This window comes from Passer montanus, unplaced genomic scaffold (genome assembly GCF_014805655.1).
Source record: "Passer montanus isolate IOZ18808 unplaced genomic scaffold, ASM1480565v1 scaffold25, whole genome shotgun sequence".
NCBI classification, from domain to species: domain Eukaryota; kingdom Metazoa; phylum Chordata; class Aves; order Passeriformes; family Passeridae; genus Passer; species Passer montanus.
The window spans coordinates 4,170,094-4,197,857 of record NW_024367149.1 but is presented as its reverse complement, the minus strand read 5'-3'; the positions used below and the strand labels follow the sequence as shown (position 1 = coordinate 4,197,857).

At 50.4% G+C, this 27,764-nt stretch overlaps 1 protein-coding gene across 3 annotated transcripts; it reads left to right on the top strand.

Moving 5' to 3' along the window:
* Positions 1 to 105: 105 nt before the first annotated feature.
* Positions 106 to 27,345, top strand: LOC120503145 (vitamin D3 hydroxylase-associated protein). Of its 3 annotated transcripts, XM_039711328.1 has the most exons (16): positions 106 to 429; positions 1,403 to 1,516; positions 1,842 to 1,985; positions 2,341 to 2,474; positions 2,846 to 3,052; positions 3,572 to 3,612; positions 4,196 to 4,320; positions 4,678 to 4,803; positions 5,532 to 5,629; positions 6,104 to 6,203; positions 6,760 to 6,803; positions 7,432 to 7,471; positions 9,472 to 9,580; positions 10,353 to 10,498; positions 10,748 to 10,837; positions 26,863 to 27,345. In XM_039711328.1, exons 1-16 carry the CDS (start codon positions 220 to 222, stop codon positions 26,896 to 26,898), a joined length of 1,764 nt encoding a protein of 587 aa, XP_039567262.1. In that variant the 5' UTR covers positions 106 to 219; the 3' UTR covers positions 26,899 to 27,345. The 3 variants fall into 3 exon arrangements, with proteins under 3 accessions (XP_039567262.1, XP_039567261.1, XP_039567260.1); XM_039711327.1 differs by lacking the exon at positions 26,863 to 27,345 and having other exon boundaries at positions 108 to 429; positions 10,748 to 11,110; XM_039711326.1 differs by lacking the exons at positions 106 to 429; positions 1,403 to 1,516; positions 1,842 to 1,985; ... (10 more) ...; positions 10,353 to 10,498; positions 10,748 to 10,837 and adding exons at positions 17,177 to 17,475; positions 19,236 to 19,349; positions 19,667 to 19,810; ... (9 more) ...; positions 25,609 to 25,717; positions 25,966 to 26,111 and having other exon boundaries at positions 26,773 to 27,345.
* The last annotated feature ends 419 nt before the right edge of the window (positions 27,346 to 27,764 follow it).

The window sequence follows — 27,764 nt, the reverse complement described above, 5'->3', positions numbered from 1 at the left end:
GCACACTGCTTTGCAGCCTGACCCACAGTGCTGCTCCAGCAGCCAGACCCTTTCAAAGTCCACGCTCTGCAAAGTCCATTCCTGGACTTTGTTAAAGCAGCTCTGCTTTAACAGAGCTGGTGCTGCACAGTAGGTGAGCACAGCCTGCATTCATCAGCCCTCCAAGAGGAGTAGGTGGGAGAGCCAGGTGTCTGCAGCTGCCCTGAAGAGACAGAAGTCATGACCCAAGAGCGACTGTGGCAGGTCCTGGATCCATCCTGGGGAGACCTCCGTGCCCTCTCGGCTCTGCTCTGCAGCTCAGCTGCAGCTGTGCTGCTTCTGAAATGGCTGGAAAGGAGGCAGGTCCAGCAGAAGATGGATGAGGCAAGGAGGTCTCGGCATCTGGCCCTGGAGAGAATGGAGAAGGCAGCTAGCAGGCTTAAACAAGAGGTAAATCTGGGGTATGTGCAAGGAGGGGATTATAATTTGGATAACCAAAGAAATGGGGGAACTCTGATCAATCCCTCTGTGAATTGTGGCTGGGGCATGGACATGTTGTGGAGCATCACCAACTCAAGGTTTTGTGAGGGTCATCACCCTTCATTGCCTCAAAAAGCCCTCCCAAAAAAGCCAGTGTAAATTAAGTATTTATCAATACAGACCCATTGAGGAAATCCTGAGGATGAAAGAAGAATTGGAGCTTGGGACCTTGTCAAACCACCCCAGACCTCCCATGTCCATTCTCCTCATCCATCCCTACTGCCAAGCCTTTCCTCTCCCATCCTCTTTCCTCTGCCCTTCCCTAGGGATCTGTCTGCCCCATCATCCTCAAAGTACAAGAGGTTCTACATCCTTCCAACATCCGCACATCAGTGACCAAAAGCCATTTCCTCCTGCCCATGCCCAGGTAAAGAAGCACCTGGATTTTAGGAGGTCAGGCTTTTGGAATTGTCTTAAACCCAGAAGAAATACCTCCTGCTATTTTTTTTCTTGGAAGGGAGGTTGCAAACAGCCCACACACTTTTTTTCCCCCTTGTTAATGATAAATTTTGTAAAACTTTAGCTGGTTGAACTGCTATTCAGTGAGTTAGAGCTAGAAGGGGAGTGAAGGCCTTTAAGAGGGTAAACAGAGACAGGTCTAACCACTCTCACAGGTTCATGCAACTCTCCAGTCAAGGTGCAGCTTTCTGCCTGTTTTGGTTCCAGTTTTATGAATTCAGACTCAGCAAATTCCCCATCTGTAAATTCCCCACTCCAGCACACACAGTGCTCTGTGTGAGGTCTGCATGTCTACAGGGCATATATCCTAGAATTTTCCACTCAAGGTGATTGCTGGGCAGATGTTAGAATTGGGTATTTGCAGCCTTAACCAACCTTTTCTGTGCTTTTCTTCCTTCTGTACCCAATTCTCCACCCTTTGCAGAACCCGGGCACCCAGACCTCACAAATCCTCTCATTGACCATGGTGGAGCTGGCAGAGAAGCTGAAGGAGGGGTCCCTGTCCCCAGAAAGTGTCCTCTACTCCTACATGGACAAGGTGGGTGACACCTTCAGCATGGCAGAGATGCTGCAGGGCTCTCCTACAGTGGGACTTTCAAATTAAAAATCAGCTCATTTGCTGAGACAGCCAGCAATGCTGGGGATTACAATTTTTGGTACTGTTATGTCTGAAGGGTGGCTTAGAGGCAAAAAAGCAGGACAGAATCCAGGGCAGAAAAATAGACAGAAATACATTAAATTTATAGGTAAAATCTCAATAATGCCAAAGCTTTGAGAAGGTTGAAAATTCAGCTTAAAACTCAATACATAATGTCTCCTTCCATCCATTCATCTGTCTTGATGTTCTTCTCTGTCCTGGAGAGGCTTTGGAGGTGAATCGGGAGGTGAACTGCGTGACAGACTTCATTCATGGATGTGAGGATCAGCTCCAGAAACTGAAGAAGCAAAAGGAGAAGGGGCTGCTCTATGGCATTCCCATCAGCATCAAGGACCACATTAACTGCAAGGTACATCCCCAGTTCCTCTGCCTCTTACTGTGGTTCTGGGAACAGGCCAGGATGTCCCATCCCCATCAGGACTGGCTAAGAGCTCCCTCAGACAAAGATGTTCTGGATCCAATATTGTGGGACCAGTAAACCTGCCTTTCTCATGATTAAAATTTTGGTTTCTGCAGAAACTTGTAGTCTGTTCTGATCTGGTTTTCCCTGGGATAGTCAGATCCTGTTCTGCCTCTGAGAAAAGTTAGGTGGGAGCTTTGCCACCAAGAAGCATTCAAGAGGCATCATGAATTGGGTCTGGTTTTGTCACAGCTCCAAAGAGCATCTCTCCTGCACCTCAAGAGCTTTGTTTCCCATCCCCAAGGGCCACGTCTCCTCTGGAGGGATGGTGAAATTTCTGGGCCAAGTGAAGGAAGAAGACAGCGTCATTGTCCAGGTTCTAAAGCACCAGGGGGGAATCCCCTTTGTGAAAACCAACATCCCACAGACCATGATAAAGTAATGCCATGTTTGCCTTCATGGAAACACTGTGACACGTGCCTCTTGCTATCCAAGCTAATTGCGAACATTAATCACCTCCTTACTTCGATCTAAAATTATTTCTTTTGTATTTGCTGCCCCTTTCTTCTTAAATTCAGCTGTCTCAACAAATCGACTTCATGCCAATTCTAACTTGATTCCACACCCATCCCCGCATGTTGCTTATTTCTTTTGTATTTGCTGCCCCTTTCTTCTTAAATTCAGCTGTCTCAACAAATGCCAATTCTACCTTAATTCCACACCCATCCCCGCATGTTGGTCTGTGCCCTGCATTTATGGTTTGCAGAGGCAGAAGTACCTCACTCACCTGCTGATCTTCCTCTCCCCAGCTATGACTGCAGCAACCTCATCTTTGGGCAGACATTGAACCCTCTCAACCCCCAGAAGAGCCCCGGGGGCTCCTCGGGAGGGGAGGGAGCTCTGATTGCAGGGGGAGGCTCCATCCTGGGCATCGGCTCGGACGTGGCCGGCAGCATCCGCCTGCCCTCCAGCTTCTGCGGGCTCTGCGGCCTCAAACCCACCGGCAACAGGATCAGGTACATCCCAGCTCCTGTCCCCTTCTTCCACACACTGTGGAGGCTGCAAGGTGTCCCCCACAGTGCACCAAACTGTGGTCATGCCCGTGGTTTCCTCCAGGGTTAAGTTAGCATTGAACTTGCTCTGTTAATAACACAAGATGACTTCAATCTGTATCACAACAAAGACTTACTCAGTTTTTAATAGCTCTGGCCAAGAAGCTGAAAGCAAATACTACAGGATGAACTCCTTTTCAGATGTTTGCCAGCCCTTGCTCTGCTTATAAGAGTTTCCTGTTTATCAGAGATGGTTTGCCCATAGATAAGGAGTTAGTTGCAGCAGGGAAAAGAGATTAATAAATACTGTCCCTAGCACCTTCCAGACTGTGTTAGTCTTTTTCATAGCCTAGGAAGTGTCAAGTCTTTGCAGGAACTTTTGTCTTCCTAGATTTGATTGAGGGCAAATGGGAAGTTTGCAACTCAGCAGGGTGACCTGCCCTACAGCCTGCTGCTAATCTGCTTCTCCCATTATGTTCCCAGCAAACAGGGAGTTGTTGGTGCCCTCATAGGAATGCAGTCAGGTAAGTCCATGATGACATGTTCCTACATCAAACCTTTGCCTCTTACATCTCCAACTACTGAAATGCCAGCAAGGGTGCTTGCTCTGCTCTGTGCCTCACAGCCAGCCAAAGCAGTGACCTGTTAAAACAGCCTGGTGTTACTTTGCACCATTTGCTCTGGTCCTTGTGGTGGCTGGTGTTGGCTGAACCTCAGCAGGATGAAATCACTGCAATGATGGAACGGAATCAGGCAGTGCAATGCGTAGCAGGAGAGGTGTGAGATGTGCATGCCAAAGGCCTGGGATGTCTCACTGGAGATGCTGCCAGGAGACTCTGACAGCTCCAGCTGCAGGCAGGCAGCGTTGGTGGAAGGCTGCAGCCCTCTCCCCTCAGGACTGCAGAAGCCTGGCCCAGGAGGTCTCCAGGCTCATCAGGCTGCCTCTGCTCTGAGACTGACAGATCATTCCTGCTGGAGCTCCTTGCCCATTACCCTCATTCCCCACTTCTCTCCCTGACCTGAAACTCCCCCATGCTGGAGCCCCACCAGCAGCTCTGTGCCAGCACCAGCCCACCTGGCCATGGTGACAGCCCTTTGTGCTCACAGTGACAGGGGTGCTGGGGCCCATGGCGAGGGACGTGGACAGCCTGGCCCTGTGCATGAAGGCTCTGCTCTGCCAGGAGATGTTCCAGCTGGACCCCAGCGTGCCCCCCATGCCCTTCGATGAGCAGGTAAGGCTCAGAGGCATCTCCACCTGCCAAAAACAACCTCCGGAAATTCCTATCTGGTTTCATGTCCAAGATAGCAAAGAACCCAGGGAAACACACATCTTTGTGGACAGAGGACACCCAGCAGGGTGTCCCAAGAAGCAGCCACACAGCAGGGTTGGCCGGCAGGAGATGGTGTGGAAAAGAACACAGCAAGAGCCACTGCTGCAGACCCGTGTTCTGACAGCACTGCTTTTCACCAGCCCTGCTCCTCCCCTCATCCCCCCAGCCCAGGAGAGCTCAGCTGGTGCCTCCCTGAGCCCTGGGAGCAGCCCAGCCTTGCTCCTCTCCCGGATGCAGTCGTGGCTCCCCTTCTCACAGGTTTACACCAGCTCGAAGCCCCTTCGCATCGGGTACTACGAGGGAGATGGTTACTTCCAGCCCTCTCCCAGCATGAAACGGGCTGTGCAGCACGCGAGGAAGCTCCTCCAGGATGCAGGCCACACGGTGGGTTTCCATGCCTGCGGTTGCCTGGAGTTGTCACCCTGCTCCTAACGAAGTCTGGATAAATCACTTTCCGTCTCCGCGTTTGCTCCCCGTAAAAGAGAAAGGCAAATGCAACAGCTTGTTTTCTAAGCTGGAGTGATCTTGCTTGTATCTCTGGCCTAGCAGATGTGATAATTATGTTCAGATACCTCCATGTCACCCTAAGCACTGTTGTTTTCATCGTGCTTGGTGTGCCCATAAATATCAAACTCAAAACAATTTCAGTGATCCCTCAGCTGTTAAACACAGCTTGTAGATTTCTTAGTGGGTAAGTGGGAAGGAGGCTGGAGCAGTTGACCCTCCAGGGATTTACTTTAGCCTACATTTTTCTGTGGTTCTGCCAGTGGAAATTTCTATATGGTAGCTGATCCAGTGATGCAAAAATGATTTTTTTTTTAAAAATTTTAAATTGGTGGTTTGGAGTTTCTAAGAACTCTTCTCTAAGAATGTGGAGGAGTGGAGCCCGTGCCAGGTCCCAGTATGTATCAATGCCTTGTGTAGGGCTAATGGGAAAGGACAGCAGGCAGATGGAAATGAGGCCTTGCTGTCCTCGAGCAGCAAAGGAAGGTGTAGGTTTCCCACCACTTCCCACTGACCTGTGGTGACCACTGGTGAGGCAGGAGGCTCACAGAGAGCTCTCTGAGTCCTTCACCTTTGCTGCCTCTTGGACAGGGATGGTTTTCTTGCAGCTTGTTCCCTTTGCCCCGCCGAAGGTTGACTACATGGTGGATGAGCTGTTCACCAGAGGGATTTTCTCGGATGGGGCTGCCCACCTGGTAGACTGCTTGTGAGTAAAACCCCATTGCTGTGTGGGCTGTGGCACCTGCAGCCAGTGGCTGCACCCAGAGCGTTTGTACTGTGTGTACAAAGTGAACAGTGAGCAGCAGAGGAGCAGGTTCTGGCAGGGTGACTCCAGCACGAGCAGCAGGCAGCTCACACACAGCTAACAGGGTGGGTGCCCACCCAGCCACTCGCTCACCTCAGCATGCCCAGGGCTGTGCCTGGCCCCACCACTGCAAAGACCCCCACAATCTTTGTGGCCCTGATGACACAGGCAGTGAAGTACTGATTTATCTCTCACTTTTGCCACGAACATTTATACCTCAGCATTTATTTCTCAGTGTTTTCTGTTGAAATGGGCAGATTTTTTCTTGTAGCAACTCACCTCCAAGACAAACCCTGCCTTGGGAGCAGTGCTGTTGTTCCTATTGCTCTGTCTACAGGTGACTCGTCCTGACTTTTTCACTCTCTGCAATTCCAGCAAAGGAGACATCGTGGATCCCAACCTGAAATCCCAGTACAATACTTACAGGCTTCCCGCTCTGGTGAAAAGGATCTTGGCTATCATTTTGAAACCCATAGTAAGTGTGTGGATGTGTCTCACCTGTGTTATAAGAGATCTGCAAGGTGGGGAGGCTTCATCATGCAGGGAGGTAAATTGTACCACCCAGGAATTCTTGGCTGCTTCATGTTAATTGCCTGATTGGCGTCGTAATGAAATTAATTTCATTTTTAAACCCAAGATGAACTTATCAAGTGAGTCTGACAGCCTTTTGTGGGAGTTTTGTGTGGGGAGGTTGAAATATGATCCTTTCTCAGGAAACCTATGAGCACACAACCCTTCCAGCAATGAGCTCCAGGAGAATGAATATCACTAGCGAGAATCTAAACAGCATTCCCACATCCAGAAGATGATTTCCAGGACTACTAGCGTGGTCTAGAGCCTTATTTATATGAGTTGTAGTGATTAAATGTGTAAATTATTGTGGGAGTCAACCCTCTTCACTGGAACTGGTCTGTTCTTCAGAGCCACTTCTGCTAGGAGAAGACAGATGCCCAAAATGCAGTCACGGGTAGCCAGCTCTTCCAGCTGCATTGCTGTTGACTAATCCCAAGTTTTTCTCTTTCCTCCGAAAGTACCCACGAATTGCTCGGGATCTGGGCGCTCTCTGTGGAGTGGGGTAAGACACTCTGGGGCAGCTCTGGAGAAGGGGGATGTGCTTGGCTGTGCCCTCCTGCTGATGCAGGTGGATGGAGGCCAGCTGGCTGTGCAAAGCCCTGCCACGGGGCTGTGTGTCACAGCTGAGCCAGGCGGGTGTGTGCTGCCTCTGCACCTCCTGGGCTCAGCGCTGGCTGATCCTGGGCTCCTCAGCCAGAGGGTGTCTTAAGACCTTAAGGATCCTCAGAGTGACAGGGCCAGGGTGACTCCCTGGAGATCAGCACAGGGAGATAAGGGCTGGTTTCCCCATCTGGGTGGTACCCAGAGCATCACGTGCCAAGTCAGTGCAGAGTTCTCTGCCTGCACGTGTGATGTGAGGTAGCTGCACCTCCAAAAGAGGCACAGGCACGCCAAGCTGGTAGCAAATTAATTTGGAAGACTGATTTTTATCCAGATCTTCTGGTGTGCTTTAACAAAAGCTCTTTTGAGGTACCTGTAAGCATGTGTGCTCCAGGCAATCAGCTGGGTGGTACCGTTGCTTGTTCCCAGAAGGATCATGCAGTTACCTTAAAAATGGGCTGTCTGTGCATTTTAGTAATTGTTTTCTGTTGCCACAGTCACAAATCTCATTAATTCTGCCACCTTTCTAGATCTGCCAAAAATCTCTGGGATCAGCATGCAGCAGTGGCGGTAATGTGACTTTATTTTTCTTGCTATAGTGAGAGGTCTCCAAAGTTTCTGTGCAATTGCTTTGCACTCTGCACTCAGCCACTAAAGATGAGGCTTCACTTTGTCTTTTCTCTTTTCGTGAATTCTTCATTTCAGGTATTAGGTGTTACTGTTCTGACCTAAGGTTGAACTATCAAGCAGAGACATTAGAAGTCAAAAATTTTGTATATGAACCCTGTGACTTCCTTGTGAACTCATTTGAGATCAGGAACCTCAGACAGGAAGTTTTTTTCCTGGACAACAGCATCCAGTGCTGCCACAAGCTGACCAGGTTCCTCTTTTAAACCAGCTGAGTTTTATGCTTCAATTTAATTTTATTGACCCTCCTCTTGTCTCTGCTCCGATGGCTGGAAACCACCATGTTTCCTTTGCTCTGTACTCCCTTCCACTTTATCCTTATTTTATTTTTGTCCTTGGGTTTAAATAGCACCTCTCCTCTCTGGTATTTTCCGCCGCCTCCGTCTATTTATAGACAGTATCCTCTTTCAGCTGGTGTTTTGCAACGCTGAGGAGGCTGTTTTGGTGTCCTCCCACAAGGCAGGATCTGTGTTCCCTGGGACACTCTCACAATCCTCCCCGAGGAGAAGCATCCCCCCAGCCTGCACCACCAGCCTCCATCAGTGCCACTCACTCCATGCGTGTGCACTGTGGTCTGACAAATTATAGGGCAGAGCAAAAACTCCTAAAAAGCTGCCTGGTTACTGGTGGGAGTGTTTGAAATGAAATGGGCATGGGGTTTTTTTAAGGTGAAAATAGATTCCTCTCCCATTTGTGAAAACAGAAAACCAAACCCAAAAAATAAACATAAAAAACCCAAGACAGACAAACCAACAAAACACACACAAAAAAGAGACACCACAAAAACAAACAAACAAACAACAAAACAAAAAAAAAAGCCAAAAAGAAAACACTTTAAAAATTTGATGGTTTCAGAAATATTTTTAATTGTTACAGTTCAGTGAAACCATATTCACATGTTTTCATCTACTGCAAACAAGAGCTGATTCAAAACTTTTGGCTAGTGACCAGCTTTTCTCCCAGAAAAAAAAAAAAAATCAGGTTAACTGCAGTGACTGTATTTCCTGGAAACACATCTCCTTTGTTGAACTTTCAGCAGGAAGGATCTCAGACTGCAGGTGGAAATTAGGTCAGACTAGAAAATAGCCCCAAGGCCAGGCCTTTTGAGAGAACTGGAAGACTCTTGTACAGAAAACTTGCTGTGAAAGGGCTGTGCAGGACAGGGGCTGGGCCATGGCACAGAGGTGTCCCTGCAGCCAGAAAATGCTGCAGAAAAAACTGTGATTCTACCTGTGTCTGTTTGCTAAGGCAAAGTGGGACATCGCTTTGAGGATGGATTCATTCATTGCCTGATGTTCAGCAAAGCTGTGCTAAACCAGACTACAAATCTGGGTCTCTCTTGGAGCTGCAGTACAATCCTGAAGCTGAGCCTCCTCTGTTGTGGGGGATGTCCTGGGGCTTGCCCAAATGTCTCTTGCTGCTTCCTTTCCTTACCTGTATCCTCATGCAGAATGAAAGAAGGTGGAAGTACTTTGTGGAAGTATTTTGGCTTCGTGGTTTTTAATACTTATACCAGAATAACCAAAGCTTTTAGGAAATGTGACTTTTTAGTTATCCAAAAAACTGCTGTTGATCTCCATTCAATATAATTCTAAAACAAAGCTGTTCATGGAAAGGATTGGGTTAATACTCAGATAAATCAGTTCTGAAACACACACCTAGCATTAATATCTAGGTCTGGGCAGCACATGGTATTCTGACAGGAAACCTAAAAATGGAAGAACAAACTCCCTTGACCCTTTCAAAGCACAGTTCAGATTTTATCTTAAATAATTTTTTTGTTGTATCCAGGAAGGCTTTCTCCCTCCTTTTCCTGTGTCAGCACTGATCTGCAGCTGCTGTCCAACAGACACATCTGACATCTTCTGTGCCTTTCCTTCCAGGCCTACCGCACTGAGTTCATCAGCAAATGGAGGCAGCTGGGGCTGGATGTGATCCTCTGTCCCGTGCTGGGGCCAGCCTTCAACCACGGCTACGCTGGGAAGCTCTTTGGTAATGTGCCCTGAGGAGCCTCTGCACACACCCAGGGCTGTGCTTGTGGGCAGAGCTGCAGCAGGACACTTGAGTCCCATGGACATTCCCCAAACCATGCCTGGTGCTGGCTCTTCCCTCTGGGAGAAAGCAAAGGAGAGGCCTCTGGCTGGGTCTTCTCACACCCCCACCTCATCTGAGCTGAAGATGTTTGGATAATAATGGGGCAGCACTAAGTGGTCCCTCTGTCCCGGTTGTTCCTGGGTGAGTTTTCCCTGTTTTTCTGCTGCAGAAAAAGAGTGGCAGTGAGGACAGCTGTGGTAGGTTTTTGTACAGGACCAGGCCCTTTTGGATGCAGCTGTCTCACATTTCCCAAGACTCTGCCAACAGCAGGAAGGCTCATGGCTTGTGACTTGCAGAAAAAGGCCTTTTTTTAATAGCTTCCAGCAAGTCAGGGTCCACCTTTTGGGATCCAAAATCCCCACGGTGGTGTTACATAACTGGACATCCGGAATATCTTGGAAAGGTAGCTGGGATTTTTCCCCAGGCATAGATGCAGACTCTGAATTGGTCCCTCACAGAGCACATCACGAGTGACAGGTGAATGCACAGGTCACTCTGCTCTCTGTCACTCAAACCTCTCCATCAAAAGTCCCTTTGAGGCACCATGTTTTCAGGGCCTCCTCTGGACCAGCAACTCCAGCCTGCAATTCCTGCAACTCAGCTTACCATCGGAAGGCCATTGCTGGCCCGGCACATTAAATTTTGCCATTTTGCATGCTCTGTGTTGCAGCTGCGACCTCCTACACCAATCTGTACAACGTGTTGGACTTCCCTGCCGGGGTGGTGCCGGTCAGCACGGTCACGAGGGCTGATGAAGAAGAGCTGCAGCACTACCGAGGGCACTACGGAGACCCCTGGGACAAGAGGTTGAAAGAGGTCAGCAGGAGAAGAGCTCAAGTCTTAGAACCAGCAGAGTGACACCTCTGGGACATGGTCCCAAGGCTTGTCTACATCTCCTAGAGGGAGAGGGAGCTTGTTTAGCAGCGCGGCTTGCAGCGCTGGTTCAGCACCCTGGTGTTTGCCAGCCTGGCAGCTGTGCCCTCGCTTGTCTTCCTCTGCCCTCCCTTCCTGCACTGTCCCGTGCCTGCCCTGGTGCCTGACTCAGCACTGTGCTGAACTTTGCAGGCGGTGTCAGGAGCCCTGGGGCTGCCCGTGGCCGTGCAGTGCGTGGCCCTGCCGTGGCAGGAGGAGCTGTGCCTGCGCTTCATGAAGGAGGTGGAGGCTCTTGCCGGTGGCACGGAGAGAAATGTGTGATTTCTGGGAGCCAGCCTCCAGCGGGATGGCTTTTCATTCCCTGCTCTTCACTCTGGCCACCTTCTGCCCGATATGAAGCAAAGTAGATAGTGAGTTGAAAACTCTGAGCTAATGTTTTAATAAAGTGGCACTAAATTCTGTTTTAAAATAGTCAGCAGAAATCTCGTCTCTGTCTAAATTGTCCTCCATTGGTAGAGTTAAACTGAGTCAAAAAAACAAAATAAAGGAGTTAATGCTGGACCAAAGGGATCCAATAGCAACAGTTTAATATTATTTCTTGTATGGTGTGAGACCAAGGAGTTGTTTATTGCAATATTGTACTTCCAACAGTGGGCAGGAGCAGATGTTTGTGGGAGAGGATAACCGGGTAAGTGCAGGATTCCCCCTCTGGCTGTGCCATTGTTTGGCCAAGAGACTTTTTGGCAAAGGCTTGCAGTCAGCCCGTGGGTTTAAATAGCTGCCAAGAGAGCTTGTCCCCTTCCTGAGCTTGTTCCCTTCCTGAGCTCATTTACTGTCTAGATCTCCACACCATCCAGCAGTTCAGCTGTGCAGGGAGTCCTGCAAAGTTTACTGTTTTCTGTTTAACCATAAGCTGAGAGAAATACTAACTGATCTGTCATCACTCCTGTTTCTCATTATTCCTTCCAGTTAAGCAATGGGAAAAGATGGGGATTTATTACCCACAAACTCTTCAGGGAAAACTGAGAAAGCATTTCTGTGGCTACACTTATGCCATTCCACTGTTTGGTGCTTCCAGCCACACTGTGACAATCGTGTGCTGGTTCTTGACCCATCCTTCACTCTCAAGGTGGAAGAAGAGGCTGGAGGACAGAGGGGGAGTGATGAAGGAGATGCTTTGAATAAGCAAGTGTGTGTTGAAATAAGGCACTATCATGAGCAGTGATCATTAGGGTGACTCCTTTCCCAAGCCTGCCGGGACAGAGAAGGGGTGACACTGCCCTTGGTACTCATCTGCCTCCCAGGGATGCTGCAGTCATCCAGCTGCCTCCCGTGGCAAGTCTGAGTCACACAGGGAGTGTGACAGTCACGCAGCCTGAGTCACCACCCTCCGACCCGTGCCAAACCAGGGGAAGCTCCATGGCACACCCCACCCCAAGGAGATGCTCTCTCTGCCTGGGAGAAGCTCCATGGCACACCCCGCCCCGAGGAGATGCTCTGCCAAGGCAGGATTGCTGCTGGGGACACCAGCCACGGTGCCCCAGCCTGGGGACAGCCTGTGGAGTGACCAGAGGGTCTCTAGGTGTCCTGTCAAAGGGAAGGTGGGAGCTGTCCATTAAATAAGAAATCTGCCCTGGTAGCATCCCTGGCTAGACCTGAGCATGCACAGAGCTTGTTTTGCAAGGAAATGTGTGTCCTTCACTCCTGTATCCCTCCATATCTTTGCAAGGCTGAACCAAGTGAAAAAGTCCTGTTTCTAGAAGGGATTTCTGTCACTATTGAGTAAGAAACTGCACAGACTCACTAGAAAGCTGGTTTGCACAACAGGAGCTTTAATACAAAATTCTCTCTTTTTATAGACTGTTTGATACATACAGACCAGACTGGTCAATCAATCAGCACATTTCACCTGATTGGCTAATTAATAAAAACACCTTTCTTATAAACAGTCTTTGAGAAAAACAGGAAAACAGAGAGTAGGAAAACACCACCTGCAGGTTGTTTATAATAACAAGCTATCACCGTTTCTCTACAATTCCCTAAAGTCTCACAAGTCAGCTGTGAGAAAACTTCTCTGATTTTCTCACTCTCTGACCAGGCTGTCAAATCCACAAATTTCTCCAGGCATACTTGTGCTCTGCATTCCAGCTGCTCCTTGTGATGGCTCTAGAAGGGGTTTGCTGTTCCTCCCACTCTCCTCTCCCCTGCCTCCAGCCAGTCACTAGATCTCAGGATCCTGCAGCACTCAATCCCAGACCCAGCAGACAAATGGAATTTCTCCCTATGATCCAGCAGATGCTGAAGTAGAGAGCATGGATGCTCAGATAACACTCTCCTGGCACTGAAGTGGATGAGGTAGAGAAGATATCCAGAAGAATGTTGGAAAAGTGTGAGGGAAATAAGACAGATGTTTGGTCAGCATGGTCTGACCAAACAGAACAGACCCCTGATTTAGGGACCTGTTCAGTGATTTACAGATCAGGTAAATGCCTCAGCTGGGCAGACAGAAAAGCACCTTCCTGGGGAAAACTGAGGGCCATTCTCCAGCCAGGTTGTTCATGACATCAGTTGCCATTGCTGCCTCAGTGTGGGGGAAAGTGGGGAGGGTGATGCTGAGAGCAGTCTGGTGAGTTCAGATGCTGAAACACTAGCAGAGAAAGGCCTTTAGCAGGGCATAACTTCAAGTTTTCAGCAGAGTTCTTCCTCCAGGCCTCCTCCAAGCCGGAAAAAAAGTGTCAGCCCCTTCCACACCCACCAGCACAGTGCTGCTGTCTGCAGTTCTTCACCAAGGGCTGCTGGCTCAGGCTGTGCAGCCCTTGCAGCCCTGCACTGTGTGTTTGCAGAGTGCACTGACCAAAGTCCAGGCTTTGGTCTGCCCCAGAGAATTATGTACAAATGCTGCTTGGGCCAAAAGGGCTTTGTTTTGCCTAGTTTCTTTCATCTTCAGCACAATATCCCGGTTGTGGTCTTTGATCCTTTTTCCTCCTCCCTGCTGATTTTAATAATTTAAATCTGCCCTCCTTAATGCACATTTCATTCTGTGGCCAGATAAATAGCCAAGCAAGGTTGAGAGATTGAGGCATCAGAAAATCCAGGTTTTTTTATTTGGTTTTACTTTATTTTGCAGGACTTTTTCTTTAGTTTGCAGTTCACATTGTTGCATAATCACAACACCAGGAGCAAATAAAACGCCCTAGAAGGACTTACACCAACAGAACATGAGTGGTTAGAAGGGGTCAGTTGTTCCCTTACAGGATCCAAAATACACAGAGCTCTCTATATAGCAGGCAGTGGCAGAGAAAATTATGGAGACAAACATTCCCAGGATCCCAGATATTCACTTCAAAGAAGTTTCAAGGAAGGTGGTAGTTGAAGAAGCTTAAAGCAAATGTTCAAAAAGCAGGTGAAACAAAACAGCTGAACATAACAGGGCTCACCCTTGAAACACACATCAAAAAAAGCAAGAATTAGGGTTTGTAAATCTTTCACTCTGAAACAGCTGCTTACTGCACAAATCCTCACCCCTCCAACCAGGGTCTCAATCTGCTTGCTCTTTATTGTTTTCTTTCCTGTTACTGTTCTCCAGCTTCCTACATTCCCTGCTTGCCCATGGGAGACCAGTGAAAGCCCAGCTTCCTACTGTAAGGTTTGTGCCCAGTCATGGAGCAGCTGGGAACATCCCAGTCCCTCCCATCAGGGCACTGAAGTCACAGCTGTCACTCAGTGGGGACAGACCTGTGCAAGACAACAGACACGATGGAAGAAATATGAATGCTCCTGGACTTCTGGTGAAGAACTAACAGCTCTCTGCAGCACCCTTTCTGATCACGTCTCTGCCTTGCTGGACAAGTTCTGAGCAGGATTCATACAACTTGGCTGTGGAAAATGTGAAGGAAAATAGTGCATTACCCATAAAAATGTAGGGATGGTCAGGAGAGAAAGCAGCCCCTGCTGTCAGAGGTCTGAGGGTTGCTGTGGGAGTTCTCTCTCCCTATCCTATCAGTTTATTCAGGAAAAGCCAACAGGGTCCTGGCTGAGCCACGTGAAGAAGGGTTGTTAGGAACAGACCTCTCAACTGATGTCCTTGGTGTTTGGAAAGTTGCAGCTTAGGTAGGGAGAAGTTTCTTAGCAGCTGTTGTGTTCTGTGAGTGCTGGTGGAGTTGGATTGGAACTGAGGAAAGCGTTATGCTTCCAATGGGTATTCCAGGCTGAAATGAGTCAGAAACTGGAGAATACCCAGAAAACATTTATTCAGCCCTCTGAGCCAACTTGAACAAGTTCCCCAGAGGGGTCCAGCCCATTTCACTATGATTTCAGTATTTCGTAAAATGTCTTCAAAATTCTTTCAGAGCAGCATAGTTAACATGCCTCATTTTGTAAATAGTTTAAAAAGAGCATCAGAGTTCTTGGTTACAAATACATGAACACAAGACACAGCTGTCAGGATTTATTCTTTTTCATTTCAATCAGAATGGGGTCAAAGCGGACAAAAATGTTTCTTACCAATTTAGGGAAAAACCAGTTCAGTTATAAGAATTTCGGAAAAGAACCAGCCTGCTTGAGAGCTGAACCTGCTGCAAGTGAATCAGTGCAGTTTTGCTCTTGCAAGCAAAGATGGTGCAGGTCATGCTGGGGACAGGAGGGGACTCTCTGATTTGGTTTAACTGCCTTTTTCTGGGATGGTCAAAGTGAAGAGCATGTTGTGGATGCCACAGTGAAACCCCAGACCAGCTGTTAGAGGCTGACTCTCCTTGTGAAAAGGGTCCTGGCTTTCATCTGAACTCCACCAGTGGGTTTGACCTGGTCTTGGATCAATTCAGGTGACAAAATCAACATGGAGAAGTGAATACTGGCCTGCAAGTCAGGCTGGTCTGTCTCCTCTGCTGTGGACTTGATATTCCACTTGGGATATCCCTCTACTTCCCTCCTTTAGGTTCCCTTGGATTTGTGGCCTTGTGGTGGGAAGAGGAGCCACACCTCAGATTCATGAAGGATGTGGAGATGCTGGCACATTGATAGGAGAAGGGTTTTCCCCAGCAGCATCCAGCATCCAGCCATCTGGAAATGCAGCTGTGCCTGCTGAAAAATGTGCCCTTGAAATGCCAGGTCAGTCCAGACACAGCTGTGTCTGTCTGTGTTAAACATTTACCAAGTGTCTAAAGGGCAGGACCAGGGCACAGATCCCAGAGCACGGGCGGATGTGGGAGGATGTGGGAGGGTGATGCCCTGACACTTCCCAGCACAGGGAAAAAACCCTCCCACATCTGCCCAGCCCATCACAGAGGTTGTGGTGCTGTCACACAGGCAAAGAAGCCACCTCTGGCATGGATTCCTGGAGGCTGGATGAGGACTGGGAGAGGGCTGGGCACTGCTGCATGCTGGCTCTGCTCACGTGCATCACTCTGCACCTTCTGGAAGCTCCTGCTGCAGCCAGCACCATGGAGCAGGAGCAGGATGAGCTGCAGGCATCTTCCCAAGCTGCAGCTCTTCTCACACCAGCAGTGCCAGAGCTGAGGGGGCACCCCCCAAGGAAGGGTGCCACTGGAATGGACACAGGAAAAGGCCAGCTCAATTTGTTACCACACTGCTGCCAGCTCCAGAATGTTTCCTTGAGGACACCAAAGCCAGATTTGTTCAGAGTCCATACATTTCTCTAGTTAAGAACTAAGATAAGAGCATTCCCAGCTGGCACAAATTGTGACAGAAAGCAGCAGTCAGCTCTCACAACTGCAAAGAACAGACATGACAATGGAAAACTGAGCACTAGAGGACCACTTAGCCCTGAAGGGAGAGGCCTCTTCAGCCTCCATTCCATATCCAGTTCCACACTCTGCTGGAAGCCTGCAAAGCTTTGCAATGCACAATCCATGGCTGCCCAAACACTTTTCCCACGGAGGGGACCCATAGGGAGGATCCACCATCCAAAAGCAACAGAGGAGACTGCAGACAGACCATGGCTGATGTTGGCTGGGTTTCACTGTGGCCTTCAGCTCAGTGTGTTGTTCTTGGTGCTTGCAGTGAGAGGCATCTGCACTGGAAAGACGTCACACATCAGCCTTTCCAATGTCTGGTGGAAATAGTTTGCTCCTGGCCTCCAAGCCTGTGAGATTTTCCACTCCTAAGGCAATAACAACTTGCTTTGTCACAGGGTGGATCAGCCTCTCCTTCTGGTGCATGAGGACACCACAGCAGTGCCAAAACATCCTCTGGTCACCGTGGCAGCAGCAGAAGGGACTTGGTGAGCCCAGGGTACCCCACAGCTATGCATTCCCTCAGCATAACACTCCCCAGCCCTGTGCAGGGAAGCCTTGTTATTTCAAGCTGTTTTTCCTCTTCTCCCATTGTCCTCTCAGACTACACAGGAAATTGGAAGAGCAGCAATTTCCTTGCTGCATTTGTTCAGCTGATCCTACAGTCCTCCCCAGCAGAGAACTTCCCACAGTCCAGAAAGCCCCTACAAACCCAACACCCCAATGAACACAAGGTCCATTGGCAAACTCTACCTTCTCCTTTTTGTGGTTAATCATTCTCACTGCACACTCCACCTCCAGTGGCTTTGCAGGGGCCAGCTTTAGACTGAACTCTCTGAACTGTTTGCTGACCCAGGACAGTGCTGCTGGGGGGAGGGATGGGCCTGGGGAGCCAGGGAAGGTCTCCTGCCCCTGCCTTGCTTTTCCTTCTCACTGCGTCCTCGCAGAGCAGGAGTGATGATCCAGCAGCAGCAGCTGGGACAGCTCCTGCCAGAGGGGAAGGTGGACACTTCTGCTGCCCTCGCCCTGCTCGGCGGCTCCGTGGCAGCCCTGGGGGTCTGGAAATGGCTGGGCAAAAAGATGATCCAGAAGAAAATGGAAGAGGCTCGGAGGACCCGGGATGAGGGCATGAAGAAAATGGCAAAGGCTGTCCAGCAGTTCAGGGAGCAGGTAAACCATCCTCCCTGGGGGTCTGAGTCCCACTGGGGTGTCTGCTGATGCTGTCCTTCAGCTCCTCCTTCCAGCTCATGGCCACATAGCTTTCATAAGATGTGCCAGCAGCCCTCAACAAGAGGGAAGGCTGCTTTGGGAGAAAGGGAGATCACTGCCCTCCTCGAGCTGGATGAGGTGTGGTGGGAGCCTGCATCCTGGGGGATGTGAATTACTCACTGAGAAGAGATTTTTGAACAACACAGGTGATTATGCACTGGATCTGCACTGATCCAAACCCCTGTGCTTTAATGAGCTGGAAATGTCTCTTCCAATAATGGGCAGAAGCCAGAAAGCTTTTTCTTTGCTTAACTCTAAGTTTGCACATCTGTTCACACCCCTCTACCTTTGGGTCTAAAACTTGGCTTCTGGACAGCTCCAGGGGTGTCTCCAAAAAGAGCATTCTCAGGCAGTGGCACCTCCCATCAGGCTGCCCAGTAGGGGCCTGGTCTAACCTTACACTACTGAAACACGGGGCATTCAGTGTCCCCTGGGAGCAACCAGGGTGTGACATGGGGGTGAATGAGCCAGGCATCCACCCAGCACAGCCCTGATTTCTACTGCAACATCATTTCTAACCACCTTTCCTTTCTGCTCCATTCACCTCTGAATACACAGTGGGTAAACCATGTTTATACAGGTAACACACCTGGAGATAAAGCACACCAGCTACAAGTGATACACACATCTACAACCTTTTTTCTTAAATATAGATCTATATAAATATATGATATAAAACCTCTAAAAACCTGGTGGCACTGAGAACTGCCAGTCTTCTTTACCTGAGTAGACCACCTGTGAGTCCCTGCTGGCTTCCTTGCAGCTTGATGGGCTGTAGCTGTTAAATGTTTGTTCTCAGCCTGGGCTGTCCTGCACTGCCTGTATCTGTTCTGAGGGATGAAAGGACAGCCTGAGACTTGTGTGCAAGGACTTTGGTACCTGCTGCCCCAGGCAGTGTTTGTTCAGCTGAGGTTATGTCTTGGTCAGTGGCTAACTCCCACCGTGCCAGGAGGAAGGCATTGCCTTGTCCTCTGCCTCAGTGGATGGACAAAGCCCTTCAACACATGGGTTCCTGTGCTTGCATCAGGTTTGTGATACCCAAACTCAGGATAAAACACTTGGCAGCTCAAGGTCTGAACCCCCACATGCAGGATCTGCCTTTCCAGCAAGCTCTGGTGATTATGTTGACAAAACTTAGCAGCCTTGTCCCCTGAGCCAAAGGGTAACTGTGGGGAGGCCTTTGAGCCTTTTAGGGGAACTTCTAGGGCAATGTCCTGGAAGAAATTCCCACAGGTTTAGAGTATGCCTCAGTGCTTGGGGTGAGCAAAAGGGGTTCTTCCATAGTCACTGCCCTTTCCTGTGCCCTGGTACTGCCCCTGTGCCCGCAGACCACTGGCCCCTGACCCCATACTTAACCCAGGACATTGCACTGGTTTCTTGTCTTCTGTCCCTGGACTCCTTCAGCGTGGCTCTACAACAAACCTCGCTGAGGAGGTTTATTGTAGAACTCTTCTTCTCTGTAAGGACTCCTCCACAGACCCTTTCTGTCCTTCTTTGCTGAGTTATCTGTGGTGTGAGTGTGGATTGAGTCACTGACTCTGCCGGCCCGAGCAGCTTTCTCAGAAGATGCTTTTGGGAGGTAGCAGCAAACACCACCCATTTTCCACATTGCTACACACCTGGAGCTGCTGCCCTGGATCCCCCTCACCTTCCCCCTGCAGGTCCCCAGTGCCCAGACAGATGGCATTCTGTCCTTGTCCCTGCTGGAACTCACTGGAAGACTCCAGGAAGGATCCCTGTCCCCCAGGACTGTCCTCTACACCTACTTAGAGAAGGTGAGTGTCCATCCACAGTGAGATGGACAAACCAAATCTTTTGCATTCTCCATGCCATGGTGTTTGTGCTGGTGGCTGAAAAGGCTCGTTGGAGCTGGATTATGACCAGCCTTTAATACAGGAGATATTGAGAGAAAAACATGCTCTGTCTCCTGGTCAGATCCATCACTGGGCAGTCCTTTGAGATGGCTTGAGCTGGGATGCTCTGGGGAGGGGTTTATTCAGGCTGCATTTTGTAAATCAAGGTAGCTGCTGGATGCAGCTGTGTAATGATGCTGTTTTTGTCCACCACCTGCTCCTCCACATGCCCAACAAAGGCCCTGGAAGTGACCCAGCAGACAAACTGCCTGCGACACTTTATCCCAGAGTGTGAGGAGCAGCTCCAGGAAATAGAAGCACGTGAGGAGAAAGGGCTGCTCTACGGCATCCCCGTCAGCATCAAGGATCACATCGGCCACAAGGTTCTTCCCTTTGTGTTTGTGGATGTCCCAGAGGGGGCTGGGCTGAGTGGGGAATGGTGGGAGATGGAGAAAGGGAAAGGGGCCCAATCCCTCTCTGCTTGCACCACAGGAAACCTGGCTGTGTCTGAGGCAGCTGCAACCCAGTGGGCACTCACTCACTCACTCACTCACTCACTCACTCACTCACTCACTCACTCACTCCCCCCACACCCGGTGGGATGTGGGAGAGAGAATAGAAAGGGTAAAAGTGAGAAAACTTGTGGGTTGAGATAAGGACAGTTCATTATATAAACTCTGCACACAAGGAAGGCAAAACAAGTAACTCGCTCACCACATCCCATGGGCAGGCAGGTGTTCAGCCACCCCCAGGAGAGCAGGGCTCCATCATGTGTGATGCTAACTGGGAAACCCCAAGTTTCCCAGTTACCATCACCCCCAGCATCTCCCCTTCCTTCCTCTTCCCCCAGCTTTATATGCTGAGCTGCCATGAGACTCCATGTGGCATGGAATGTCCCTCTGGTCACTTGGGGTCAGCTGTCCTGACAGTCCCCTCCCAGCTGTGCACCCCCAGCCTGCTCCCTGGTGAGGTGGTATGAGAAGCTCTGTGCAAGTCCTGCTCAGTGATAACAATAACATCCCTGGGTTATCAACACTGTTTACAGCACAAAATCCAAAACACAGCCCTGTAGTAGCTACTGTGAAGAAAATAAACTCTAGCCCAGCCAAAAGCAGCACAAACCTCCATCAGCAGAGAAAAGCCAGGGATGAATAGTTACAGGCACAAATGATTTCTCCTCTGATACATGACACAGTACAGGCTGCACTAAAGTTGAGCCCCAAATACCAAAGGCTAACTAAAAAAAGCTCACACATTTTGTTTACCTGGGATTATTCCTTCCCCGAACATCCACTGGTGGATTCACTTGGACAGCAGGATGCTGGGTTTGATCCTGAGCTAGCGCACCTATGGAGTATGGAGCTGCATTTGGGTCAGGGGAGAAAGGGAGCAAGGAAAAGAGCAAGGAGAGCTCCAGGAGAAGCTTCAACCCAGGGAGTGCTTGGCAGCCCTCTGCCAAGGAGGGAAGGAGAGGGAAGGGCTCTCAAGGGAGTGGGTTGGTACCAAACACACAACCCCTGAAGGAATGCCAGAGGATCCTTCCAAAAGAGCAAGGGAACTGCACTGACTGTCCCTTGTCACTTCTCCTCTCTGCAGGGGCACTTGGCAACCTGTGGGCTCGTGCAGTGCCTGGGCACTCTGATGGAGGAGGACAGTGTCCTGGTCAAGGTCCTGAAGAGACAAGGGGCCATCCCATTTGCAATGACCAACGTGCCACAATCCCTCTTCAGGTGACATACATCACTAAAAATCTGGTTGTGCTTCTGAAGGAAAATCCCAGCCTGTAGGTCCCTGGACACGCTCCTCTCTGGCTCCTGAGAGGTGTCCTGGAGAGTCCCTCTTCCATTACCTGGCAACAATCTCAACTGAAAAAGCTGTCAGACAAAAGATAAAGAGGGGAAAACGCCTATCATGAATTAAGACAAATCAAGAGCATGGAGGGAGAGCAGAGGCTCGTGGGAATGAGCTGTGTCCTGAGGGATTTACAGGATGCAGGGATGGGGTTGGCTATGCCACAACAGCCTCTCTGCAAAGGAAAACACACAGACCCAAGGCATTTGGCTGTTCCTCACAGCCTCTCTCCTGGCTTTCTTTCTCCCCAGCTACGAATGCAGCAACCCCATCTTTGGGCAGACATTGAACCCTCTCAACCCCCAGAAGAGCCCCGGGGGCTCCTCGGGAGGGGAGGGAGCTCTGATTGCAGGGGGAGGCTCCATCCTGGGCATCGGCTCGGACGTGGCCGGCAGCATCCGCCTGCCCTCCAGCTTCTGCGGGCTCTGCGGCCTCAAACCCACGGCTGAGAGGCTCAGGTGGGTGCTGGGGCTGCCCTGCCAGCCCTGCTCCTGGGCAGGCTCGGCTGCAGGGGGAAGGGCTGGGTGAGTGCTTGGAGGGAGGACAGAGGGGGGCTCTTAAAGGGCGGCTTGCTTTGCTCCAAACCTCCCCCAGGAGATGCCATGGTTAGATTTAGTGGGAAATGGGTGTATTTTTATTGTAAATCTAGCCTGGAGTTTAAAGTAAAAGGGAGTTAAAGGGGTTAAATAATGCCAAAATGGAGCAGTTTTAGTTAAACCAAAACTAAGATCTGTTGGGGTTTAGGTTTATTTCTTTTGGCCAAAATTTCCTGGTTTGAACTACTCCATTCAAATTTTTGAAATAATTTCCTTTTGTTTCTGGTCCTGAGCTGGAGACCCGACATGCTTTTCAAACACATTGTGAATATTTCCCCATTACTGAAATTACAATGTACTTCTTTTTTTCCCATAGCCTCTCTGGAGTGACTGGCCCTGTCAATGGCATCCTGGCAGGTACATGAATTTCAAATTCCTTTTCCCTATATCCTGTGAAGAGCCTGGTGTTCTCCTTCAGGCCAGAAGAAAACCTGAGACAACCAAGGGCTGTCTGGAGTCCATCTGAAACTTCCCTCACTGCCTGCCCACCCCGACGTGGCTGTGCAGAGGGGTGGGCTGGTCTTTGGCACATCCATCTGCTCACTGTGGGTGTTTGCTCTTGTCCCATGCAGTCCCTTGTGCCCTGGGGCCCATGGCGAGGGACGTGGACAGCCTGGCCCTGTGCATGAAGGCTCTGCTCTGCCAGGAGATGTTCCAGCTGGACCCCAGCGTGCCCCCCATCCCCTTCAACGAGGAGGTGAGGCCCTCACTCAGCAAGCCCTGGCTCCTTCCAGGGTGCCACACGCCCTCCTGAAGGGTCCACTTATCTTTACAGTACTGGTTTTCAGTAAAATAGCTCTCTTTTAGGGCACAATTCATAACTGTCATTTGGAAAAAATAGGCAAATCAGTAGTTATCCTGTCTTAGCTGGAATGCAGCTAATTGAATTGAGAGGATCCAGGAAAGAGCAGGGAAGAAGGTGACAAATGGCTGGAGCAAATGGCAAATGGCTGGAGCTGTTTAGGGAAAGATGAGACAGAAGCAGAAACTGCTGCAGCAGCAGACCAGCTTCAGGAGGTTTTTCCAGCTCCACACTTTTTAGCAGTGGTTGAATCCACTTGTCTAGAGTGGCTGTGCTCCTCCTGAAGGAGGGCCTGGAGAAAAAGGCAGGGGTAGACTTTAGGAAAGGGTAACTGTAGGCAGCAAACCAGAATATTAGTCACTCCTTAGCATTTGGAGCTCTTGGCCCCTTCTGCAGTGGGGGTCAGTGTGGGAGCAGACCTTCCCCAGCAGGGTGGGTGTCACGAATGAGGGATTTGGGCACCTAAAGAATCACTGCCAAAGGCATTGCAAAAAGCAAGTTTCAATACAAATTTGCAAAAGGGTGACAAAGTTCAATGACAGGGTTACTTATTGTGAAGATGGAGAACACAAAGGAACATCAGCTCAGTGTCACTTTGGGATGATTTGCCTGGAGACTAGATGCAAAGGACAAGGATGCAAAGGGCAGGGAAGACCCTCCCACTGAGTCACAAGGTTCAGAAAGGACCCCCTTGCTTTCCAAACTCCTGACAGAGCCCTTGCTTTCCAAACTCCTGACAGAGCCTAGGTACAGCTGAGTCCTATCCTAGTCCCAGACTGGCCAACAGTTCAGATCTAAGAATTTAATAGGGAAACACAAGGAGCAGGGGAGAGCCTCCCACGGCATCACAAGGTTCAGAGAGAACCCCCCTCACTTCCTTGATGTCGTGTGGCTGCATCCAGTCTTAGTCCAGACCTGGTCAATGGTGCATGTCTGAAGGATTTTCACAGCAATCCCATCAGGAACAGGAATGACACCTGGTGTCTCCCTGCTCCAGGTGTACTCCAGCTCCACTCCCCTGCGGGTCGGGTACTACGACACCGACGGATACTTCCCGCTGCCCCCCTGCATGAGGAGGGCAGTGCAGGAAACCAGGAGTGCTCTGCAGACAGCTGGGCACCAGGTGAGCACCACCACCCCCTGCTCTCCTCCCCAGCGTGTCCCCAGCCTCGCTCCTCGCTGAGGAAATCACCCTTCAGAAACCAGACACAGCTCCAAGCACATCTGTGGGAAAAATGACCTGGCTGAGGTATGGGATTATGTTATTCCATCCACATAACACCAGGTAGAGACCCCTCTGCCTAAGGAAGCAGTGCATCTCAGGGGCAACCAGCAGGAATAACCTCATGGGGAGATTATTGGGTGGAAAATGGTTGAACCAGGGCTTCTCTTGGCACGTGAAACCCAGGGAGGTGCTTCTCTGCCTCTGAGGATTATCCACATTTGGGTCTTGGAAACCATTCACATCCCCAGGTTGCCACATAATCTTGTGTTTTGGTGCAGCTGGTGCTCTTCTCTCCTCCCCGGGTCCCCTATGTCATGACTGAACTGTTTCTGAAGACGTTTTTTGCTGATGGAGGCCGTACCTGGTTGGATGTGTTGTAAGTAGGAGCCCTCTGGCAGCAGTGCTGCCAACACCTCCATCCCCATGCCGTGAGCATGGCACAGGCACAAGGAGCCCAGCTCTCCCACCCCAAACAGGCAACACTCAGCTCTCTGAGGAAGGGCAAACAGCTTCTCTGGCATGACCCCATCCCCTTGTCATCTCTCAGCACAGGAAATATTATAGATCCAGGCTTGAAACCACAGGTGAATTCCTGCAAGATGCCAAGGCTGGTGAAGAAGCTGCTGGCTCTGCTTCTTAAACCTCTGGTGAGTCCCTGTCCCTCAGGACAGGAACAGGGGCTTCCTGGGGTGACACAAGTTACTGCAGCCCCATGCCATGTCCCTAAGGAACGTCGTGCCTTTCCAGTTTCCCCGCCTGGCTGACTACCTGAGCGCCATGGCTGGAATGAGGTAAGATGGAACTGTCCCCAGGGATGTCTATGGAAATGGGTGATACCTTCTCCTCTAGGTGTCCTTGGCTGGGGGGAACTGGATTCACACCAGGCTGTGATCTGCTGTCCCTCATTCCTGGACATGGCTTCACTGCCTCTAGCGATATCCTGACAGGAATGGGGCATTTGAATGGATAAGGTCATTACAGGAAGCCTGTGGAAGAGATGAGTATTAAATCCAGGCACATCAGGAAAACCTTCTCTCCAGCACTTCCAGACATTTGCTGCTTAATTGCTTGGCCAGATGCCAAAGGAAACTTTAGGAAGATTGTGAAAGCTGTATTGTTTCAAGCAATTGCAAAAATCACCAGGGCTTATCAACCCAGAGGACTATTTAAGCAATTCCTCCTTTTCTTACAGCTTAAAGATGTTGCTATGATTTCCCCTTGCAGGTCAGTAAGGGAGATGTGGAATCATCAGCATGAAATACAGGTTTGTTTTGAGGACTTTCCTCTTTGGCATCATGCTGCAAGTTGAGGCTTTGTGGCAAGCGCCAGGTCAGAGAAGTCATGGGTTTGGAAAGGGATTGTGCAGGGGAGGGGCTGCTGGGGAGGAGACAGGATGGAGGGAAAGGCACAAAGAATGATAGGAATGGGGTGGATGGGCTTTCGAGCCAGGCAGAATTTCACTGGTAGCCTGCAGTGCTCATGCCCAGGCACAGTGAAGGCTGTCCTGGGAGTGGGGATGGCCAGAGTGGGACCTTCCAAATTCCTGGCCACATGCAGTGCAGGCAAACACGAGCTCCTCTGCCTCATCCCTTGAGCACCTCTGCCTGCTGCTGCCTCCTCAGCTGTGCCTGGAGAGGCTGGGAGGCTCCAGGCATGGCCATAGCTCCAGGCATGGCCATGGCTCCACGACACGCCCCTCTCTCCCAGGTGTACCGCTCCCAGTTCATCAGCCAGTGGAAGGAACTCCAGCTGGACGTGGTGCTGTGCCCTGTCCTGGGGCCTGCCTTCACCACGGGATACCCCAGGAAACTCATCGGTGAGTGAGTCTGGGATCCCAGGAGGGCAGAGAAACACAGTGGCCAAGACTAGAGGGGAACACCCACTACCGTGGAGCTTCACTGCCACCCCAAGCATTTCATGGGAATTGGGAAGGAAAAGTAACTACACAGAGCTCTCTGAGCAGATGGAGACAGACACAGCTCTCAGGGGCTTCAGTGAATGGGGAATGTGTAAGTTTGAAGACAGGAGGCTGTGACAGCCTGCATCCTGTCCTGCTTCTCTCAGGTGCCATCTCTTCCACGATGCTGTACAACGTGTTGAACTTCCCCGCCGGGGTTGTCCCGGTCAGCACCGTGACAGAGGCTGATGAGGAAGAGCTAAAGCTTTACAAAGGATGCTGTGATGACCCCTGGGACCGGACACTGAAACAGGTAGGGCACGTGGGGGAGCAGAGACTGCTGATGTGTGTTCAGCTAACAGTTTCAATGATACCAGGGGCTCCTAAATATCTCCATCAGTAGGGGCACAGTGCAAAAAAAATCATATCTTCTTTATACACCCCTTGCTAATCCCCAAACCCACCCTGAACACACCCCTTGTTCTCCCAAGCCCCCAGCTGGTAAATCACTAAGTTTTGGGGGGACTAAAGGATTTCCCATAGGCTGGGCAGGCTGAAGCAGCAAGGAGTCCTGCAGCAAAGCTTCTGGGAGCAGGTCCTTGCAACAGCCACAGCCCACAACACTGCACTGCACTTTCCTCCTGCTCCACATTCCCTTCAACCAGGCCCAGGCTGTCAGTGAAGAATGGATCAGGAATGAGGATGCTGAAGGAAAATGGATCTGCCTACAAGACAGCTCAAGGCAGAGCTGGCTGGGGTGTGTGGGGGGGGAGGTGTCTCAAACACATTACCCAAGATTTGGCAACTATTTCTATCAAAAACCAAGAGCCTTCCCTCTGCCCAGCACACTAACAGGGCTCAAACTCCCACCTCCCCACCCTGTGGGATGAGCCACAGGCCTAAACCAAGCTCCCAAAATGTGCTGGAGGTGGGAGCCCCCGGGTGAGCCCTCCCTGCTCGCGCCCCCACTGCAGGCGGTGTCAGGAGCCCTGGGGCTGCCCGTGGCCGTGCAGTGCGTGGCCCTGCCGTGGCAGGAGGAGCTGTGCCTGCGCTTCATGAAGGAGGTGGAGACCCTGAGCCGCGACAAGAGAGTGGCATAGTCACCACGGCCCCCAAGGAGAAGGGACGGCGCTGCACGACTGCCAGCAGCAGTGCAGAGACTGCACCGAGGAGGGGAGCGGGAAGGAAACGCCACCTCCTGACCCCTCTCCTTGCCAATAAACACAGATCCTGCAAGGAACCCAGATGCCCTGCAGGACTGGCTTAAGATAGGTTCAAACAGTGGTAAATCTAGGAACTGCACTTCCAGCAAGGATGGATGGCCATGGATGTGGGTTCACCCCAATTCCCAGCAGTGCTGCCTCCTGCAGAAACAGGGTGGTGCTGAGAGGAAAGGATTACAGAAGGTCAATAGTATTTTCTTGCTGGCAGTGGAGCAACTTCATATGGATGGAACTATGGGCTGCCCCAGGAGGAATACAGCCGTGTCCATCACCTCCCACCGCTGTAATTTGCTCACAAAAATAAAAATGGAACTATTAAGCAACTCCCATGATAAATTCCAGTAATCCTTCACTGATGGTGAAGTTACTATGCAAAATCACACAAACACCTGCTCACTGGACATTAAATGGCATCTAGCAGGGGAATATTCACACTTATCCACAGCCTTACTAGCTGTGAGGGACAGCAAGAGTCACTGGCCTCTCCACGGCACCACTTCTCCAGCATCCCAAGCACATTTCCAACCCCACAGGAGGGGCACTCTTAGAAACCTGTGGTTTCAGGACCTCAGGCTGCTCTCTCTGAAGGCAGGAGATAAGCACAGACAGATGCAACTCATTTATGCAGATGGTGAGATCTGGGGCAGAAAGGCTGAGATCCCCAGATGGTGTTTGTTAACCCAAACCTGCTCATGCAGGATCAAAGCAGTCAGACAGGAGGAGGAGAGCAGGGCCATTTATCC